Source organism: Salmo salar, chromosome ssa27 (genome assembly GCF_905237065.1).
Source record: "Salmo salar chromosome ssa27, Ssal_v3.1, whole genome shotgun sequence".
Classification (NCBI taxonomy): Eukaryota; Metazoa; Chordata; class Actinopteri; order Salmoniformes; family Salmonidae; genus Salmo; species Salmo salar.
In genome coordinates this window covers 19347803-19367351 of record NC_059468.1, presented here as the reverse complement: position 1 = coordinate 19367351, position 19549 = coordinate 19347803, and the positions used below count along the sequence as shown (strand labels likewise).

The window sequence follows — 19549 nt, the reverse complement described above, 5'->3', positions numbered from 1 at the left end:
TTTCACTGAGGACATGTACAAGTCTTTTGTTAATGATAATGCAAAGGATTTTCCCAAGGTTGCTGTTGATGCATATCCCACGGTATTTATTGGGGTCAAATTTGTTTCCACATTTGTGGATTGGGGTTCCAAATATTGGAGAAGATGCCAGAGCTAAGGATGATGTTAAAGAGTTTAAGTATAGCCAATTGGAATTTGTTGTCTGTATATTTTATCATTTCATTGAGGATACCATGAACACCACAGGCCATTTTGGGTTGGAGGGTTTTTATTTTGTCCTGTAGTTCATTCAAGGTAATTGGAGAATCCAGTGGGTTGTGGTAGTCTTTAATAGTTGATTCTAAGATTTGTATTTTCTCATGTATGTGTTTTTTGCTGTTAGTTCATTGTTATAGAGCCAGAAAGATTGGAGAAGTTGTTTACCCATACATCTCCATTTTGGAAAGATAACTCTTCGTGTTGTTGTTTGTTTAGTGTTTTCCAATTTCCCACAAGTGGTTAGAGTCTATGGATTCTTCAATTACATTGAGCTGATTTCTGATGTGCTGTTACTTATTTTTCAGTAGTGTATTTCTGTATTGTTTTAGTGATTCACCATAGTGAAGAGGTAGACTCAGGTTTTCTGGGTCTCTATGTTTTTGGATGGACAGGTTTCTCAATTTCTTTCTTAGGTTTTTGCATTCTTCATCAAACCATTTGTCACTGTTAATTTTCTTTGGTCTTATATTTGACATTTTTAGATTTGATAGGGAAGCTGAGAAGTCAAATATACTGTTAAGATTTTCTTCTGCCAAGTTTACACCTTCACTATTACAGTGGAACGTTTTCTCCAGGAAGTTGTCTAAAGGGGATTTAATTTGTTGTAGACTTATTGTTTTTTGGTAAGTTTCCACAATACATTCCTTCAATCTATAGCATTTCTTAATATTACTCATGATTGAGTATTACGCTGTTCAAGTAGACTGTGATTTTGCTGTAATCTGATTGGGGTGTTAGTGGGCTGACTGAACGATCTGAGAGACTCTGGGTTGAGGTCAGTGATAAAGTAGTCTACAGTACTACTACCAAGAGATGAGCTATAGGTCTACCTACCATAGGAGCACCCTCGAAGCCTACCATTGACTATGTACATATCCAGTGTGCGACAGAGCTGCAGGAGTTGTGACCCGTTTTTGTTGGTTATGTTGTCATAGTTGTGTCTAGGGGGGCGTATGGGGGAGGGAATGCTGTCACCTCCAGCCAGGTGTATGTCCCACTTTGTGCTGAGGGTGTCAGGTTCTTGTCCAGTTCTGGCATTTAGGTCGCCACAGAGTAGTACATGTCCCTGGGCCTGGAAATAATTGATTTCCCCCTCCAGGATGGAGAACCTGTCTTCATTAAAGTATGGGGATTCCAGTGGGGGATATAGGTAGCACACAGGGGGACATTTTTCTCTGTTAACATCATTTCCTTTGAATTCCTAATGAAATTTAAAATGTTCCTGTTTTGATTAATTTAATAGAGTGAGTTAGGTCTGCTCTATACCAAATTACCATACCCCCTGAATCCCTTCCCTGTTTAACACCTGGTAGTTTGGTGGATGGGACTACCAGCTCTCTGTAATGTAGAGGGCAACCAGTGGGTCCATCTCCTCTATATCATGTTTCTTATAGGATGACAATGTCCATATTTCTGATTTCTTGCTTTAAGTCCAGGTTCCTGCTCTTTAGGCCAAAGGAAAATGACCTCAGGCCTTGGATATTCTAGAATGAAATAGTGAAGGCTTTGTGTGTCCAATGTAGTTGGTCGTGTGGTTTGGCCTCAGGCCAGTAAGTGTGAGCAGAGCCTGCTGAGCATCTGGTATATGCCATTGGCTTGGTCTAGTATAAGAGTGGGAGTTGGAGGGCTATCAGGGCCGACAGAGGGGGTGCTCAGAGGGGGTGGGATCCCCTGGGCTTGGGGTTCTTCATTTTTCGGTCCCGCTGTGATGTCGAAGTGGTCAGGGTCTGGGGTGGACTGGTGTCAAGACTTTTTTCGGGAGCTGAGGTGGGCTGTTCTGCTGGCTTCTCTGCAGGGGTCTCCACCTCTCTAATGGGTTGTTCTCTGTCATACACCATCCCCCTCACCCTCTCCTCCAGCAGTCTGATCCTCTCCTCTAGTGCTCTGTTCTTCTCCTGCTTCACCTCTTTCTACTGTAGATGTTGTCTCACTACAATTCAGAGTGCAGATACAGTTGAAGTCAGAAGTTTACTTAGACTTAGGTTGGAGTCATTAAATCTCGTTTTTCAAACACTCCACAAATTTCTTGTTAACAAACTATAGTTTTGGCAAGTCAGTTAGGACATCTACTTTGTGCATGACACAAGTAATTTTTCCAACAATTGTTTACAGACAGATTATTTCACTTATTTTTCACTGTATCACAATTCCAGTGGGTCAGAAGTTTACATACACTAAGTTGACTGTGCCTTTAAACAGCTTGGAACATTCCAGAAAATGATGTCATGGCTTTAGGAGGTCCTGATAGGCTAATTGACATCATTTGAGTCAATTGGAGGTGTACCTGTGGATGTATTTCAAGGCCTACCTTAAAACTCAGTGACTCTTTGCTTGACATCATGGGAAAATTAAAATAAATCAGCCAAGACCTCAGAAAAAAATGGTAGACCTCCACAAGTCTGGTTCATCATTGGGAGCAATTTCCAAACACCTGAAGGTACCACGTTCATCTGTACAAACAATAATATGCAAGTATAAACACCATGAGACCATGCAGCCATCATACCGCTCAGGAAGGAGACACGTTCTGTCTCCTAGAGATGAACATTGGTGCGAAAAGTGCAAATCAATCCCAGAACAACAGCAAAGGACATTGTGAAGATGCTGGAGGAAACAGGTACAAAAGTATCACTATCCACAGTAAAAGGAGTCCTATATCGACATAACCTGAAAGGCCGATCAGTAAGGAAGAAGCCACTGCTCCAAAACCGCCATAAAAAAGCCAGACTACGGTTTGCAACTGCACATGGGGACAAAGATCTTACTTTTTGGAGAAATGTCCTCTGGTCTGATGAAACAAAAATAGAACTGTTTGGCCATAATGACCATCGTTATGTTTGGAGGAAAAAAGGGGAGGCTTGCAAGCCGAAGAACACCATCACAACCGTGAAGCATGGGGGTGGCAGCATCATGTTGTGGGGGTGCTTTGCTGCAGGAGGGACTGGTGCACTTCACAAAATAGATGGCATCATGAGACAGGAAAATTATGTGGATATATTGAAGCAACATCTCAAGACATCAGTCAGGAAGTTAAAACTTTGTCGCAAATGGGTCCTCCAAATGGACAATGACCCCAAGAATACTTCCAAAGTTGTGGCAAAATGGCTTAACCTCTTGGGGCTAGGTGGGACGCTAGCGTGCCACCCGTGGTGCACTCCATCAACAGCAGGTGCATTTCAAGAGCGGCAAATTTGAATCCAAATAAATGTCAAAATTCAAATTTTTCAAAAATACAACTATTTTACACCATTTAAAAGATAAACATCTCCTTAATCTAACCACGTTTTACGATTTCAAAAAGGTTTTACGGCGAAAGCATAAATTTAGAGTATGTTAGGACAGTACATTTACAAGAGTTGTGTGTAATGTTTTGTCAAGTCAAAGACAGGGTCACCAAAACCATAAAACCAGCTAAAATGATGCACTAACCTTTTACAATCTCCATCAGATGACACTCCTAGGACATTATGTTAGACAATGCATGCATTTTTAGTTCTATCAAGTTCATATTTATATCCAAAAACAGCGTTTTACTATGGCATTGATGTTGAGGAAATCGTTTCCCTCCAATAACCGGCAGTCAAGTCAGCGTCACAAATTAAATAATTAAAATTAGAAAACATTGGTAAAATATTATATTGTCATTTAAAGAATTATAGATTTACATCTCTTGAACGCAATCAACTTGCCAGATTTAAAAATAACCTTACTGGGAAATCACACTTTGCAATAATCTGAGCACTGCGCCCAGAAAAATACGCGTTGCGATACAGACTAGACGTCATGTTGGGGAGATCTAAAATCGAAAATACTATGTAAATAATCCATTACCTTTGATTCTCTTCATCAGATGTCACTTCCAGGTATCACAGGTCCATAACGAATGTAGTTTTGTTCAAAAAAGCTCATCATTTATGTCCAAAAATCTCCGTCTCGTTAGCACATGATGTAAGCCAGCCGGACTTCTCGTCATGAACGAGGGGAAAAAATATATTTCCGTTCGTTCAAACATGTCAAACGTTGTATAGCATAAATCATTAGGGCCTTTTTTAACCAGAACATGAATAATATTCAAGGTGGACGAATGCATACTCTTTTATAACGTATTGGAACGAGGGTACCCAACATGAACTAGCGCGCCAGGTGTCTAATGGGACATCATCGTTCCATGGCTCTTGTTCGGTCAGATCTCCCTCCAGAAGACTCAAAACACTTTGTAAAGGCTGGTGACATCTAGTGGAAGCAATAGGAAGTGCCAAAATATTCCTAAACCCCTGTGTTTTTCAATGGGATAGGTTTAAAGTCAATACAACACATCAGGTATCCACTTCCTGTCAGAAAATGTCTCAGGGTTTTGCCTGCCAAATGAGTTCTGTTATACTCACAGACACCATTCAAACAGTTTTGGAAACTTTAGAGTGTTTTCTATCCATATATAATAAGTATATGCATATTCTAGTTACTGGGTAGGATTAGTAACCAGATTAAATCGGGTACATTTTTTTTATCCAGACGTGCAAATGCTGCCCCCTAGACCCAACAGGTTAAAGACAACAAAGTCAAGGTATTGGAGTGGCCATCACAAAGCCCTGACCTCAATCCTATACACAATTTGTGGGCAGAACTGAAAAAGCGTGTGCGAGCAAGGAGGCCTACAAACCTGACTCAGTTACACCAGCTCTGTCAGGAGGAATGGGCCAAAATTCACCCAGCTTATTTTGGAAGCTTGTGGAAGGCTACCTGAAACGTTTGACCCAAGTTAAACAATTTAAAGGCAATGCTACCAAATACTAATTGAGTGTATGTAAACATCTGACCTACTGGGAATGTGATGAAAGAAATAAAAGCTGAAATGAATCATTCTCTCTACTATTATTCTGACATTTCACATTCTTAAAATAAAATGGTGAACCTAACAGACCTAAGACAGGGAGTTTTTACTTGGATTAAATGTCAGGATAAACTTCCGACTCTCTCCCCCTCCAGCTCTCCAGGTCTCGTTAAGGGGGTGTTATTGTGCTGGACTGTTGTCTGGGTCTGTGCTGACTGGAATGTAATCACCTGCTGTTCCAGCTCCACTTGCCTTACCTCCAGCTGGGTTAATTTATCCCTCATTTCAATGAGGGTGTGGTATTCTGTGCTGGGAGGCTGACTTTCCGCTTGGGGTTGCTCATCTGTGGGGTTATGTAATGAAGAGATCCGGTCTGATCTGCTCTCGGTGGGGGTATCTTTCTCATGGGAGAGCTTCTCCTGCTGAGCTATTTCTTTGATTACGTGAAAGTCCAGCTGAAACTGTTTGCGGTTGCCCTGTACCAATACTGTTCCAGACTTACAAAGATTTATATTAGATGACTCAGAGTCCTCGTTGTCTAGTATCCTGAGGGGTAGTGTGTTAATATAGCACTGTGCCATGCCAGGAGATGGTCTGTGTAGAAGATAAGGTTGCTTATGTTCCCATTTTTATAATAGTCATCAAAAAGTGTCTCTTGATTTTCTTTAAGGGGCTTCATTTTGTACTCTTTTCGTGTGTTATTAATCTTTACATTCACAGGGTACTGTATTTGTATTACCTCTGAACAGCAGGAGGGTGCTTCTAAGGCCTCTCCATTTGGTTGGGGCTCTCCTGCTATTATTGGGCTCAAGGGCTTTGACACCTTTCGCTTCACACGCCAGTGCTAATTGAAGTTGTATATCTTTTTCCTAGCAAGCTTGGTAGCCTTAGCATTCTGTCCTTATAAAGTAAAATATTTCATTGTAATGTATTTTTCTTCTTGGCGTTTGAAAGTAAAAAATAGCTTCAGACTAAGCATTACTCACTCAGTTCCAGGTTGGATGGTGTTTTCAGGTTTCTGTTTGTTTGACAGAGCATTTGCTGTATAGCTTGGGAATAATAATCCTTCGGTGAATGAAGCATTCCAGGGAATTCCAGGTAATTCCGTCCTAAATCAGGTTGTAGGTTTGGTGTTTTGATTTGGAGTGAAGGTTATGTTGTTTGGGGTAGCATCCTGTATATGTCCCTGCCAAAAAATCCAAGTTTGTCTAACTCTTAACTTCTATGGGCTAGGTGGGACGCTAGCGGGACATGGGCTAGGTGGGACGCACCTGCGGGACACAGCCAGTGAAATATCAGGGCGGCAAATTCAAAAACAACAAAATGTCATAATTCAACTTTCTCAAACATACAACTATTTTACACCATTTTAAAAATACACTTCTCCTTGATGTAACCACATTGTCCGATTTCAAAAAGGCTTTACAGCGAAAGCAAAACATTAGATTATGTTAGGAGAGTACATAGACAAAAATAATCACACAGCCATTTTCCAAGCAAGGACATGTGTCAGTAAAACCCAAAACACAGCTAAATGAAGCACTAACCTTTGACGATCTTCATCAGATGACACTCCTAGGACATTATGTTACAAAATACATGTATGTTTTGTTCGATAAAGTTCATATTTATATCCGAAAACAGCATTTTACATTGGCGCGTGATGTTCAGAAAATGTATTCCCACCAAAACAACTGGTGAATGTGCACATCAATTTACAAAAATACTCATCATAAACGTTGACAAAATATATAACAATTATTTAAAGAATTATAGATGGACTACCCCTGGATGCAACCGCTGTGTCAGATTTTAAAATAGCTTTACAGAGAAAGCATCTTTTTCAATATTCTGAGTACATAGCTCAGCCATCACGGTGAGCTATTCAGACACCCGCCAAGTTCGGGGCAACCTATACTCAGAATTAATATTAGAAATATTCTCTTACCTTTGCTGATCTTCATCAGAATGCACTCCCAGGACTGCTACTTCCACAAGAAATGTTGTTTTTGTTCCAAATAATCCATATTTATGTACAAATACCTCCGTTTTGTTCGTGCGTACAGATCACTTATCCAAAGGCATACCGTACTTAGAAGCATGACAAACGCTGTTTAAAATCAATCTTTATGGTATTTCTAACGTAGAATTGCGATAATATTCCAACCGGACAATAGCATATTCATTCAAGAAGAAAAAGAAGGAACGGTGTGTTCGCGTGACCGCGCATATCCAATCCCTTTGTTGCCAGGCAGACCACTCAGTATCTGAGCTCCTATTATCTGCCCAGTGACAGGAAAATGCTCAAACCACTTTCTGAAGGCTGTTGACAGCCAATGGAAGCCTTAGGAAGTGCAACATCCCCCACAGACACTGTAGCTTCGATAGAGAATCAAAAGAACTACAATTCTCAGACTTTCCACTTCCTGCTTGAATATTTCTCAGGTTTTTGCCTGCCATATGAGTTCTGTTATACTCACAGACACCATTCAAACAGTTTTAGAAACGTCCTAGTGTTTTCTATCCAAATCTACTAATAATATACATATTCTAGTTTCTGGACCAGAGTAGTAACCTGTTTAAATTGGGTACGTTTTTCATCCGGCCGTGAAAATACTTCCCCCTAGCCCAGACAGGTTAATCTATCTATTTTTTTAAAAACATGCAGAAAAATGTGTGAGCTCATATTCTGTCTCTCTTTTATATATTTATATATATATATATACATACATACATACATACATACATACATACATACATACATACATACATACAGTGCATTCGGAAAGTATTCAGACCCCTTGACTTTTTCCACATTTTGTTAAGTTGCTGCCTTATTCTAAAATGTATTAAAACATTTTTTTTTACATCAATCTACACACAATACCCCATTTATTTTTAATACATTTGCAAACATTTCTAAAAACTGTTTTCGCTTTGTCATTATGGGGTACTGTGTGTAGATTGCTGAGGATTTTCTATTTAATCCATTTTAGAATAAGGCTGTAACGTAACAAAATGTGGAAAAAGTGAAAGGGTCTGAGTACTTTCCAAAGGCAATTTAAAAAATATATATTCTATATATCAGGGATGCCCAACCCTTGTCCTGGAGAGCTAGACTCCTTCAGGCTTCAGCTAGGCTCCTTCAGGAAACCCTAATCTCTCTCTCTCTCACACACTCACACACTCACCGGCTGGTGCTACATCATGCCCTGTGTCTGGGTAGATTTTTCTACAACCTGAACCCCACTTTTCTCTACAGTTAGTCACATGTAGCTGTATATAGGCCTACTGATTCTGTTACAGCACAGTAGCTGTATCTCTCTGTGAATTCTCTGTTTCTCCTCCCCCCAGTCTATGGATAGTTCTCCTTCTCCCTGAAGTCTGGACCTAGAACATGGATTCCCCAAACACCCCGTCATGCACACACACACACACACACACACACACACACACACACACACACACACACACACACACACGTATATACTTTAATTGATTCTTTCTTAGCTCTGATCTTAGTTTAGTATGTGTATTTCCCTCTATCTTTTTGGTCCCAATTCCCACAAGGACATTTTCAGATGACTTGCTCCTCTAAAACCTAACTTTCTCTTACCCTCTCTCTCTCCTCTTTCTATCGCTCTCATGCTCTCTCTCCCTCTTTCCCTCTATCTCTCTCTGTCTCTCTCTCTCTCTCTCACACACACACACACACACACACACACACACACACACACACACACACACACACACACACACACACACACACACACACACACACACACACACACACACACACACACACACACACACACACACACACACACACACACACACACAACACAAACACAAACACAAACACTATGCTTATGCATACATATTACATAGCCACTGGCCAATGTAGCTCTGTAACTGAGGCAGACTGAAAACATTTTAGAATTCATGGTAAAAAAGCCAGCGGGCCAGATGAGATTGAAGGTTGAACTAACACCATGTGTATACATGTATATATGTATACTTGTGTGTAGGCACTAGGCAGGTGCCTGGAGCGAAACTGGTGTCCAAGGATGAGATGTTGGAGGCAGTGAAGGAGGGTTTCTCTGAAGCCCTGTGTCCACACAGCAACATTACGCTGAGCATATAGATTTGCCCTGGGAGGATCCACCCTTATCTGTCACTCCTATGACAGCCTTGGCCCTCTGGCCCTTTGGGCCTTCTGCCCCTCTGGCCCTCCGTGAGGAGTGCTGCTGAAAATGGAACAAAATGTTGTCATATTAATAATACAGTAGACGCCACGTGGGTGATCGGTGCTAGGCATCTCAAGTAGGATCGATCCAATGTTAAGGTAGGAACACTGCACAGAAACACTGCACTCAACCACTGCTGGTAGCAGGGGGAACAAAACTCATCCCTGACAGTTAGTCTGTGCCCTTAGCACCCCTGTTCTCAAAGACAGCCAAGGTTTTCCTCTCCTCTCTTCTCCCTGTTGTACCCAACAGCCTTCACAACAGAGCCTTGTAGGATGCAGGGTCTGCCCTGGGGCTACATCAGCAGCTATCACACTGTTCTATCAGCTTCATGTTGTTAAGACAAACTGTGAAATAAACTGCAGAAACAACAACCCCCTTGGGTTTCTATGCTAACTACAGCAGCCTCTGGAAACATATTGAATGAATGCACTCTGGGTTCAGAGTAGGGCTGGGCGGTATACCGTATTTTACAATATACCGGTATTAATGCACGGACCGGGTTGGTTTTTTACTTTACCTTCTATAACTGTATTTGAATGTTTGGTTTGTTACATGTGATACGCCGTGTGTAACGTCCATTTTTATAGTTTACTCCGCTACTTGAGTCATCTCTCTCCGCTCTCTCTCTCTCTCTCTATGCCACTTTCCACACAGACCTAGCTCCGCCCCCGTCACTCAAAGAGCGCATTTGTTGTTCCTTGACCACGAGACACTGCTTCAGTCTGCATGGTCAATACTGCACATGCAACAATGTTGATGACAACGATGCTGTTTTCACTTTCCTTCTCAAATCAAATGTTATTGGTCACATACACATGGTTAGCAGATGTTATTGCGAGTGTAGCGAAATGCTTGTGCTTCTAGTTCCGACAGTGCAGCAATATCTAACATGTAATCTAACAATTCCACAGCAACTACATAATACACAAAAAAATCTAAGCGAGGTAATGGAGTAAGAATATCTACATATTACATCTACACAAGATGTAATAGATGGTATAAAATACTGTATATACATATGAGATGTGTAATAAGTCATTCTTAATAGAAATCCACTAGTGTTCTATAATTACACTATTAGTTTGTGTTTCTTACATCTGCAAATGGCTAGTTTGTCTTTTCTTCGCAAGTTAGGCCTAAATCGTCTTAGCCGCTAATGCTAATTGCTAGTTAACTGGCTAGCAAGGTAATAAATGTACTGAGTAAGAGCAAATGTAACTAGCTATACAGCCTAATAATACCAGTGATGGTGTAGACCTAAATCAGCATGTTGTTTGTGCAACAGTATCTTCTAAATCAAAGAGGAATATGTGAAGCATGAATATGTTCGCTACATGAAGTAGCTAAGACAAAACATTAAATGTAGCCAAAGATTATAGGGTCCCCTAAGAAACACTTATCAACACTTCCGGTTCCTTCAGTTTCACAATAACTGCTTCTTGGCATTTTCATTCGTTGTCATGTCAAACAACACTGCATTCAAGTGCCCACTAATATACTCTAACTATAGAATTAGAATAATCATTCTATTTCCATGATTCCAACAGTTCACCAAAGTGTTTTGATCTAAATCGCAAGTCAAATTACAAATGCGATTTTTAGTTAACCTCTTGGGGCTAGGTGGGACGCTAGCGTGCCACCTGTGGTGCACTCCATCAACAGCAGGTGCATTTCAAGAGCGGCAAATTTGAATCCAAATAAATGTCAAAATTCAAATTTTTCAAAAATACAACTATGTTACACCATTTGAAAGATAAACATCTCCTTAATCTAACCACGTTTTACGATTTCAAAAAGGTTTTACGGCGAAAGCATAAATTTAGAGTATGTTAGGACAGTACATTTACAAGAGTTGTGTGTAATGTTTTGTCAAGTCAAAGACAGGGTCACCAAAACCATAAAACCAGCTAAAATGATACACTAACCTTTTACAATCTCCATCAGATGACACTCCTAGGACATTATGTTAGACAATGCATGCATTTTTAGTTCTATCAAGTTCATATTTATATACAAAAACAGCGTTTTACTATGGCATTGATGTTGAGGAAATCGTTTCCCTCCAATAACCGGCAGTCAAGTCAGCGTCACAAATTAAATAATTAAAATTAGAAAACATTGGTAAAATATTATATTGTCATTTAAAGAATTATAGATTTACATCTTTTGAACGCAATCAACTTGCCAGATTTAAAAATAACCTTACTGGGAAATCACACTTTGCAATAATCTGAGCACTGTGCCCAGAAAAATACGCGTTGCGATACAGACTAGACGTCATGTTGGGGAGATCTAAAATCGAAAATACTATGTAAATAATCCATTACCTTTGATTCTCTTCATCAGATGTCACTTCCAGGTATCACAGGTCCATAACGAATGTAGTTTTGTTCAAAAAAGCTCATCATTTATGTCCAAAAATCTCCGTCTCGTTAGCACATGATGTAAGCCAGCCGGACTTCGTCATGAACGAGGGGAAAAAATATATTTCCGTTCGTTCAAACATGTCAAACGTTGTATAGCATAAATCATTAGGGCCTTTTTAACCAGAACATGAATAATATTCAAGGTGGACGAATGCATAGCCTTTTATAACGTATTGGAACGAGGGTACCCAACATGAAGTAGCGCGCCAGGTGTCTAATGGGACATCACCGTTCCATGGCTCTTGTTCGGTCAGATCTCCCTCCAGAAGACTCAAAACACTTTGTAAAGGCTGGTGACATCTAGTGGAAGCAATAGGAAGTGCCAAAATATTCCTAAACCCCTGTGTTTTTCAATGGGAGAGGTTTAAAGTCAATACAACACATCAGGTATCCACTTCCTGTCAGAAAATGTCTCAGGGTTTTGCCTGCCAAATGAGTTCTGTTATACTCACAGACACCATTCAAACAGTTTTGGAAACTTTAGAGTGTTTTCTATCCATATATAATAAGTATATGCATATTCTAGTTACTGGGTAGGATTAGTAACCAGATTAAATCGGGTACATTTTTTTTTATCCAGACGTGCAAATGCTGCCCCCCTAGACCCAACAGGTTAAAAGTAAGGCCTACATTATTTTCCCATATCATGCAACCCTATGTGGCAGAATGGAATTTATCTCATATGAGTGTAGGAAATGCAGAAAAAAATTGAACAGTATAAAACAATCAGAATGGAGAAAGACCCACTTACTACTCATAAAGCAAATTTTGAACTTGTATTATTCAAAAACCAAAAAAAGCCATGGTATTTGTTCACCCTCACATTATTCTACCAGAGGTATGACATAGAGGCGTGTGATATCATTAAGCTCACAGTATAATGAAATCAATGAAACTGCTATCACGTCCAGAGGGAATGAGATTTCTGAGATTTGTGTGAGTGAGTTCAGCCTCACCGGAAAAATTCAACATTGATGACGTTTGTTGTTTGCACAGCAGCTGTGGATTTGTGGGTGTATTGAAATGACAGTCTTCCAGCAGATGCTAGGAGAGCAGAGAGGGGAACGAGAGGAGTGGAGAGCCATGGTTCATAAAATTATACTGTTACTCTTGTCTCTGGTATGGATTCTACAGGCCCAACCCTGATGGTTATTGCTACTATTTATACTGACTTATGATCCTATTTCTCCTCCCTCTATCCCTGCCTTTTATACTCCACCTCCCCCTCCCCTTCCTCCTCCTGTCTTTCCTCCTCCTCCACCTCCTCTCCCTTCTCTCCTTGTCCTGTCCTCGTCCTCCTCCACCTTCCTCCTCCTCCTCTACCTCCTCCCCCTTCTCTCCTTGTCCTGTCCTCGTCCTCCTCTACCTCCCCCCTCCACCTCCTCTTGTCTTCCCTCCTCCTCCCCTCCTCCTCTCATTGTCCTCTCCTCGTCCTCCTCATACTCTCCCTCCTTCTTTCCTCCTCCTCCACCTTTCCTCTCCTCGTCCTCGTCCTCCTCTTCTCCCCCTCAGGTCCCAAGCAGGAGATGATCTATGACTTCTGGAGGATGGTGTGGCAGGAGAATTGCTTCAGTATCGTCATGATCACTAAACTGGTGGAGGTGGGCAGGGTAGGTTACTCTTCCTTTCGGTTCTTTTGAAAGCCCACTCTTTACATAGGCCTATAGAAGAATTGCCAGTGAAATAAAATAGCTATGTGTTATAAGTCTACAACCCAGTGGGCAAAATTGGTTGAAATGACAACCAGATTACAACCATGAAGTCCACCTTTTCTCACTGGAAACAGGAAGGATAGAATAATGATTGTCATGGGTTACTATTGTATTGATTTTGCTCTTGAATGTTGGTTTAAAGTGTAACCGACTGTAGACCCTGATTAAGGTCCAAATGTTCTGTGTGTTGTGTGTGTTCAGATGAAGTGCTGTAAGTATTGGCCCGAGGACAGTGAACTCTATGGAGACATCAAGATCACACTGCTGAAGACGGAAACACTGGCTGAGTACACCGTCCGCACCTTTGCTATGGAGCGGGTGAGCGAATAGTCAAAGTCCTTCTGTCTAACAAATTATACATAATTTGAAAATGTATTGGTTCCTGGGATCACATCCAATTTGAGAGTGTTTTGTTTACTCCATTTGTTCAGCCAGGCAGTTTATTGAGAACACAGCCTTTATAGAGGCATTGATATCTAACAAACAATGAATCATTTTAATGTTAATTGGTCCTTGGAGTTATTCCTCATGTTTAGATAAAGATGTCTTATTAAATGTCCTACAGTGCCAACTTTGTGTCTGTTTGTTGATCATGATATTGATTAGACCCTCTGTATTCTCCCCTCCAGAGGGGCTACCCAGCCAAACATGAGGTGCGTCAGTTCCACTTCACCTCCTGGCCAGAGCATGGTGTTCCCTACCACGCCACAGGTCTGCTGGCCTTCCTACGCCGGGTCAAGGCCTCCACACCCCCCGATGCTGGGCCCGTGGTCGTCCACTGCAGGTAACGGACCATCTTACATCACATCCTGTCTGAGTGATGCAGTGTTGCTTAAAAAAGTCTTAGACTCTCTTTATTTTATAGTTATAGATTTGGGTGTTGCTTAGCCTATATAGATCTCTCGCTCCTGACCTTATGTCCTGACCCCTTCCCCTTGCTGACACCTGACCTCTCTCCTCTCTGTGTGTTAGTATGTGAGCTGGCAGGACAGGCTGTTCCATCGTGCTAGACGTCATGCTGGATATGACCTCCAACCCCTAACCCCTGACCTCTAACCCCTGACCTCTCTCCTCTACGTGTCAGTATGGGAGCAGGCAGAACAGGCTGCTACATCGTACTGGATGTCATGCTGGATATGACCTCTAACTTCTTACCCCTGACCTCTCTCCTCTATGTGTCAGTATGGGAGCAGGCAGAACAGGCTGCTACATCGTACTGGATGTCATGCTGGATATGGCAGAGTGTGAGGGTGTGGTGGACATCTACAACTGTGTCAAGACCCTCTGCTCCAGACGCATCAACATGATACAGACAGAGGTAAGAATATATTCTATATATCAGGGATGCCCAATCCTTCCCTAGAGAGCCACTCTCTGGCAGGTTTTCCCTCCAACCCTAATCTAACACATGTATTATCTGATTAGTTTCAGGTATGTTAGCACAAGGGTTGAAGCAAAAGCCTGCATAAACATAGCCCGAGAGGAGGAGGGCTGACCTCCCCCGATGTATATGGTATACTATATAATGGTATTATATCAACCAGGAATCCATCAGGAAATGAGATAGATTATGATGTAACCTGGGGAGAGATGTGATGATCAAATAAAATATGTTTCCTCATTAATGCTTTTAAATTTAGGTCACTGAGATTCTTTGTACTCCAAGATGTGAAAACAAATGTACAAATGAATTGCATTGAATTGACTGATATTTAGGTAGGCTATATAGCATAGGTTGGGCGTTTGGGCTTTTGGCTCTTTTTATGTATGTTCTAACACCCTCTCCTTTCCTATTTTTTTTTTTATTATTAGCGGTTAGTAAAACAACATTTGTTTGTGGGCATGGTGATGTGATGAATGTTGACATTTTAACAATTCATTGACATTAACAACAGTAATCAAATCCCAATGTTACACTTCCCACCCAAACCGCTAGCAATTATGGTCCTATTATCAAAACAAGATATTAGACGTTTCTTGTTAGTTTCTCAATCTCACTGTCTTATCTGTCGCTCTCTTTCTACCTCCATCCTTCCCTCGCTACCCCCCCCCCTCCCTCCCTCCCTTTTTCCTTCATTCCTCTCTCTCTCTCTCTCTCTCTCTCTCTCTCTCTCTCTCTCTCTCTCTCTCTCTCTCTCTCTCTCTCTCTCTCTCTCTCTCTCTCAGGAGCAGTATGTGTTCATCCACGATGCCATTCTGGAGGCCTGTCTGTGTGGAGAGACAGCTATACCTGTTCTTGAGTTTGCTCTGACGTATAAGGAGATGCTGAGGGTTGACTCACAGAGCAACACCTCTCAACTACGAGAGGAGTTCCAGGTAAGACTAGTAGGACATTTTGTAAACATTGTTTTAGCAACCGGAAACTACTAGATTTCAACCGGAATTTGACTTCTTTCCCATTACGTATTGATGTCCTCAATATGATTTGTAAAGAAAATGGTTGAGGATGATGTTTATTGTAACAGTGGACATTTTTATTGTATTAGCATTAATTGTGCAAACTTAGATCTACTAACGCTCACCAAGCCACTAGTCATGGCACAGTACAGTGCCATGTCCTTAGCTGAATGCATGGTCTATTGCAGCAGTCTGTAAATTAAAGTCACATTCTGTATGAGATGATCTCAGTTCATCTGACTAGATGGATCTTCCTTTTCTTCCATTTTATTGACACAAATCATTAGTGACCTTCACCATGCATAATTACAGCTACTTATCTCTTTCAGACCGAGCTATTAAATACATTCATGATGGTTATTATAATCGAATGAAATATCTTCACTGAAATCAGACATTTAGGATGAATCCCAAATAGCACCCTATTCCCTGTATAATGCACTACTTTTGACTAGAGTCCTCTTGGCCCTGGCCAAAAGAAGTGCACTAAATAGGGAATAGGGAGCCATTTTGGACACAGATTCTGATAATAATTTAAACACATATCTCCAAGATGTAATCCTGATGCAATGCAAGTTAGTCATAATTATAATGCACCATTCATACTGTCAAATTCAACAGGGAGTTATAATTCAACACAATACACAGTAAGTTAAATAATCAGTTTAATTTCCCTTCCAATTTTATTTCTCAAAGCCTCAATGTGCTTATACATAATGTATGTGGTTTGCGATTAAATGTGTTTTTATCCATTAAGCCCCTTCATGGTTTTTTGACTGATGCTAAATGCGTTTTAAAGTTTCAGCCGGATGATGATTAGACAGTGAAATATTTGCAGTTGTCAAATATTGACAGTTAGACAGTTTGAGCTGAGTACATTTTCAATGTCCTTGTCCTCTTTCTCTTTTCTCTCATCTCGCTCTCGTCTCGCTCTATCTCTCTCCCTCTGTCTCTCTCACACTCTGTTTCTCTCCCCGTGTCTGCCTCTGTTTCTCTCTCTCTGTCTTTGTCTCTCACTGTCTCTCTCTAACAAACACCCATGCACTCTTCTCAATTTGTCTCTTCCCTCTCTCCCAAATTTCTGTCACATTTCCACATCTCTTTTTCACCATCATCCTCTTCGACCCTGTCTGTACCACTCCATCTCACCCTCTCTCTCCTTCTTTATCTCTCTCCACCCCCTCCTCCAGACGTTGAACTCTGTGACCCCTCACCTGGACGTGGAGGAGTGCAGCGTATCCCTGTTGCCGAGGAACCGCGAGAAGAACCGTAGCATGGACGTCCTGCCCCCAGACCGCGCCCTGGCCTTCCTGGTCACCACTGAGGGCATTGCCGAGGGCAGCAACTACATCAACGCCGCTCTCACCGACAGCTTCCACCGGCCCGCCGCCTTCGTGGTCACACCTCACCCGTTACCGGGAACCACGGCAGACTTCTGGAGGCTGGTCTATGACTATGGATGTACCTCGGTGGTGATGCTCAACCAGATCAACCAGTCCAACTCTGCCTGGGTGAGAAGAGGGGAGGTGAGGGGGAGAGGATGGAGGAAGGAAGAGGGGAGTGAATTGATGATGTTGACTGACTGACTGACTGACTGACTGACTGACTGACTGAGCGAGCCCTGTGGCTATCAGGTACTGATCAAATATCTCATCATCATACTCGATTGGTCAAGGCTGTACTCTGACCAATCCCATGTAATAGCAAGCTGACTTATTGCCTTTGTGTAGATTAATTAATAGTTGATACATTTTTGGCCTGCTTGTCAGGGCATTACCATGTCCGTAAGCATTTCACTGTTAGTCTACACCTGTTGATTTCTTATTATTCTGTTCTCGCCTGTGTGTTTGCTCATGTGTGGCTTTGTCTGTGGCCTTCTTATCTTTCACCTGTAACTGTGTCCTGATGCTGGCCTGACTAATGTTTACACCATTGGTCACATCTAGAACTGGCTGTCTCTCTCTTGTCCACTCTCACTACTTCCCTCATTCCCTCACGCTCTTTCTCCTCCACCCTCTTCCTCTCCTTCCTTGACGCTTTCTCTCCTTTCACTCTCTTTCTTTCTCCTTACCCTTCTCTCCTTCTCTCTCTTGTCTCTTGTTCCCCCTCCGTGTATCGTCTCTGCCCTACTATCCTTCTTGCTCTCTTTTTCCTCCCCTCTCTTTTCCATCCCCCACTCCCTCCATTTCTCTCTCTGCCAGTATATTAACAGTGTACCCCAGTCATCTGTGCTACCTGCCTCTGTGTATAAATATTTATCTCTCCCTCTGCCCCCCTGTCACCTCGTTAATGCCTCTCTGTCAACGTGAGTGGACATTATAGCTACCTTGTTGCTCCCCTGGCTCCGGCCTCTCCCTACCTCCCCTTTCCCTCCCCTTCCTGTCACAGCTAACATTGTTAGCATGTTAACACTACACTCCCCTGTGTCTCCCTCCCTCCCTCTATCCCTCCTTCCCTTCTTGCTCCTCTCTCCATCCCCCTCGCTGTCACAGCTAACACTGTTATCAATTTAACACTACACTCCCCAGTGTCTCCGTCCCTCCGTTCCTCCCTTCAGCTAATTAGTCTTTGAAGCAGCTGCGACCTGCATTGACTGAAGACCTTGGCCCGGTCTGTGTGCAATGTGCACCAATCCCTGATTGACTCCATGTGTATTTCTCCCAGGCACTGCCGAGGTTACCCCCTGACCACACTGCATTCATTTATAATGGGCTGATGTTAATAATTTAGAGTGATGAATTATTCAAATGCTGTGAAATGCTGTAGAACTGTGTGGTGTGTGTTGTGCTATGTGATTGATTGTACTTGGAGATCTCAGTAATGACAGTGTTTTCTGCTCATTCAGTTAACACTGCTACTATGTGTTGGATAATTGGATAATTGTGGATCTGGCTAAATGTCTGTCCTGTCGATCCTCAGGCGTCTTGTTATTGACTTCTGCCATCCTGCTCTGTGACATAATGATTTGATTTCACTCCTCCGCCTCCATAGTCCGCTAATCACTTGTTATCTTCCTCTTCCCCCCCCCTCTCTCTCTCTCTCTCTCTCTCTCTCTCTCTCTCTCTCTCTCTCTCACTCTCTCTCTCTCTCTGTTTCTCTGCCCTCCTCTCAGCCGTGTCTAAAGTACTGGCCAGAGCCTGGGCTGCAGCAGTTTGGACCTATGACAGTGGAGCTCCTGTCCATGACGGCTGACGATGACGTCATCATTCGTCTGTTCCGGGTTCAGAACATCATGCGGGTAGGTCTTCGGTCGTGGTCAATGATAGACTGGCTGTCTAAGTCCATTTTTGTGCTCTGATAAGTTAAGGGACTACAGTTGAAAATTAAACGGCTGACTAAATCTGTCTCATGCATAGAAATGTTGATTAATGTTGCATTGTTCGTGTCAAATAATAAAGTAATAATAAAGTCACATTTTTTTTAGATTATTTCAGTCTGCTGGTTCCATCACTCAAGTCTGACTGTTTAGTCATATCTCTTTAATTTTTTCAAGTTCTTAAAACATATTTTCCCACTGTCTCTTAATGCTTATTTAGTAGAAAGCCTAATGGCCCCTTTTATATTCGTAGTCTGTCTACTGAATATGTGAGATGAGGCATGTATTAGTCACCATCCACTTTACAATTATTGTCAATGACCTAAAGTGTATTTTTGACAACGTAATGATGAAATGAT

The 19549-nt window shown here is 41.8% G+C and overlaps 1 protein-coding gene across 8 annotated transcripts in view; it reads left to right on the top strand.

Annotated features, from left to right (window-relative positions):
* The window catches only part of LOC106588628 (receptor-type tyrosine-protein phosphatase U), a 283920-nt gene that overhangs the window by 258417 nt on the left and 5954 nt on the right, over positions 1-19549 (top strand). For 4 of the 8 annotated variants that reach the window (XM_045709320.1, XM_045709318.1, XM_045709315.1 and 1 more), the window contains 7 exons: positions 13278-13375; positions 13679-13795; positions 14107-14261; positions 14660-14795; positions 15644-15793; positions 17065-17400; positions 18987-19112. In XM_045709320.1, the coding sequence (XP_045565276.1) occupies positions 13278-13375; positions 13679-13795; positions 14107-14261; positions 14660-14795; positions 15644-15793; positions 17065-17400; positions 18987-19112 (1118 nt within the window). The remainder of the gene's footprint in view (positions 1-13277; positions 13376-13678; positions 13796-14106; positions 14262-14659; positions 14796-15643; positions 15794-17064; positions 17401-18986; positions 19113-19549) is intronic. The other 4 variants (XM_045709322.1, XM_045709321.1, XM_045709319.1 and 1 more) reach the window with 1 other exon arrangement.